At 37.9% G+C, this 2,224-nt stretch overlaps 1 protein-coding gene across 1 annotated transcript; it reads right to left on the bottom strand.

Annotated features, from left to right (window-relative positions):
* Positions 1–250: 250 nt before the first annotated feature.
* On the bottom strand, positions 251–1,796 carry LOC124896712. The gene is made up of 2 exons (XM_047408437.1): positions 1,666–1,796; positions 251–923 (listed from the first exon to the last, which is right to left on the bottom strand). Exons 1-2 carry the CDS (start codon positions 1,794–1,796, stop codon positions 251–253), a joined length of 804 nt encoding a protein of 267 aa, XP_047264393.1.
* Between the last annotated feature and the right edge of the window lie 428 nt (positions 1,797–2,224).

Below are 2,224 nucleotides of genomic sequence, written 5' to 3'. Positions count from 1 at the left end.
AAATCTACACTACGAAATTAAAAATAATAGATATGATCCAATTTTGTGGAATTTGTGGGTTGCCTCTCACATAGAGCCTTAGTTATCCTTATTTCATGACGTCCTTCATCTTTCTCAAGTTGGATCCTCAAGGGACAAAGCACTCACCTGCTCATCTTCAACATTAATAACCCACACCACTTGAACCTCATGGTTTGTTTCTTCATTGTGTATACTCAGAAAGACATCTCATCATCATGACCTCTAAACCTCATTTCCCAAGATCCAAATTGACAAGGGCTCTTTCGGTAGCAAGGAAAGGTCTACTAAGGACAATAGGCACCTCTTGACCCATCTCATAATTGAGCACCACAAAATATGCCGGAAGGATGAATCTATCCCCTTTCACTAATATGTCGAACAAAATACCAACCGAATTCTTGATAGGCCGGTCCTCCATCAAAAGCCTTATCGACATTGGAGTAGGGTTACCCAATCCAAGCCTTCGATATATTACAAAGGGAATGAGATTTATACTTTCACAAAGGTCATAAAAATCTTTTTCAAACATATGTATCTCGATGGTGCATGGAATTGTAAATGGCTTGGGGTCTTCTTTCTTTTCTGCTATTTCGCTATACATGATAGCACTACACCCATCGGTGGCTTCAATGGTATCACCTTCAATGAGCTTCTTCTTCGTCATTAATTTTTTCATAAGCTTAGCATACCGCAAATTTTCTTGGATCACCTCAAGATACGGGATATTGACAGAGAGGTTTCTAAGCTTAGCCATGAATTTATTGAGCTTGTCACTCTCTTCTTTCTTCTTAAGCCTTTGCAGAAACAGAGGGGGAATTTGGATATTGGAAAATTCATCACTTCGTGGCTCATTATCTTCATCCACCTTTTCATCAATCACAATCGGTTCTTTCTCACTCCCTCTTTGAGAGTTTGGAGTTTGTTCTTTTAATTCAACCGCAAGCTTTTTCTTCACATTTATTTATTCAATCTCAGGCTCTTTTTCACCCACATTCTCTCATTCAACTTCCTTCAAATTATCACCAAGGGTTTTTTCACTACTAGTGACTATTTCCAACAATTGAGCATTATTTTTTGGGTTCACAATAGTGTCACTAAGAACTTTTTTGTTTAGCATTGAGTTGGGTGGAGATTTGACCTATTTGAGTTTCCAATTGTTTAATTGAAGCAAAGGACACAATTGTTTGGTTGATTTGTGAAAATTCACCTTTTAATTCATGAACCATCTTATCTGTTCCCTCCACATTTATCAAAATTCTTGCCAAGATATCTTCAGTTTTTTATGTCAGGGTCAGTGGGATTTGCATCTTTGTTCTTTGCCCTATTTGAGTTTCCAATTGTTTAATTGAAGCAAAGGACACAATTGTTTGGTTGATTTGTGAAAATTCACCTTTTAATTCATGAACCATCTTATCTGTTCCCTCCACATTTATCAAAATTCTTGCCAAGATATCTTCAGTTTTTTATGTCAGGGTCAGTGGGATTTGCATCTTTGTTCTTTGCCAGTTATGAGGGGGAACAAAATGATCATACACTCGGTCTTTGTCCCTCAAATCACGATCATGATCATGATCCATGCAACCTTGATTCCCACCTTGTCTTTGATAGGTGGAGGGGGAATCCCTAAAATAGTTAGCCAAATACCTAATCTCCACATCAAGCTTCTTGGCTTCTTCATCATCACATGCCTTGGATGCCACGACATTCATCATTTTAGTGGGTGCACCCATCACATGCTTAGTTAAAATATTCAATTGCATCATCATTTTTGCCATGTTTTTCTCCCTCACTTTCTCTCTCTTCTTTTTCTCTTTATTAATAAAGGAGGTAGTAGCCTTTTGGTTACTCGGTATCACGGATATGCCACCCCTAATTTTTCTTAGTGACTTCCTCAAACAAGGTTGTATCCGCCTAACAAGTCAACTTCATAAGAGAAATCCCCACTACATTGTCTACCACGGTTTTGTTGAACAAATCAAGAGCCGGATTAAAGATTTGGAGAAGCATCTTCTCCTGGACGTCATGGTTGGGCCATTGCATGAGTTTTCTATTGAATGTCTCGCATGCCTCGTACAATGGTTAACCATTCAATTGTCTAAATTTAATGATTTCATAACACAATTGTAGCATTTTGGATGGTGGTAAATACAAGTTAAGTAAGGCCACGGTAAGTTCATCCATGAACTAATTGATCCAACTAGAA

This window comes from Capsicum annuum, chromosome 3 (assembly GCF_002878395.1).
Source record: "Capsicum annuum cultivar UCD-10X-F1 chromosome 3, UCD10Xv1.1, whole genome shotgun sequence".
Classification (NCBI taxonomy): domain Eukaryota; kingdom Viridiplantae; phylum Streptophyta; class Magnoliopsida; order Solanales; family Solanaceae; genus Capsicum; species Capsicum annuum.
The sequence above is the reverse complement of the archived record's forward strand: the minus strand, read 5'-3'. Positions and strand labels throughout refer to the sequence as shown.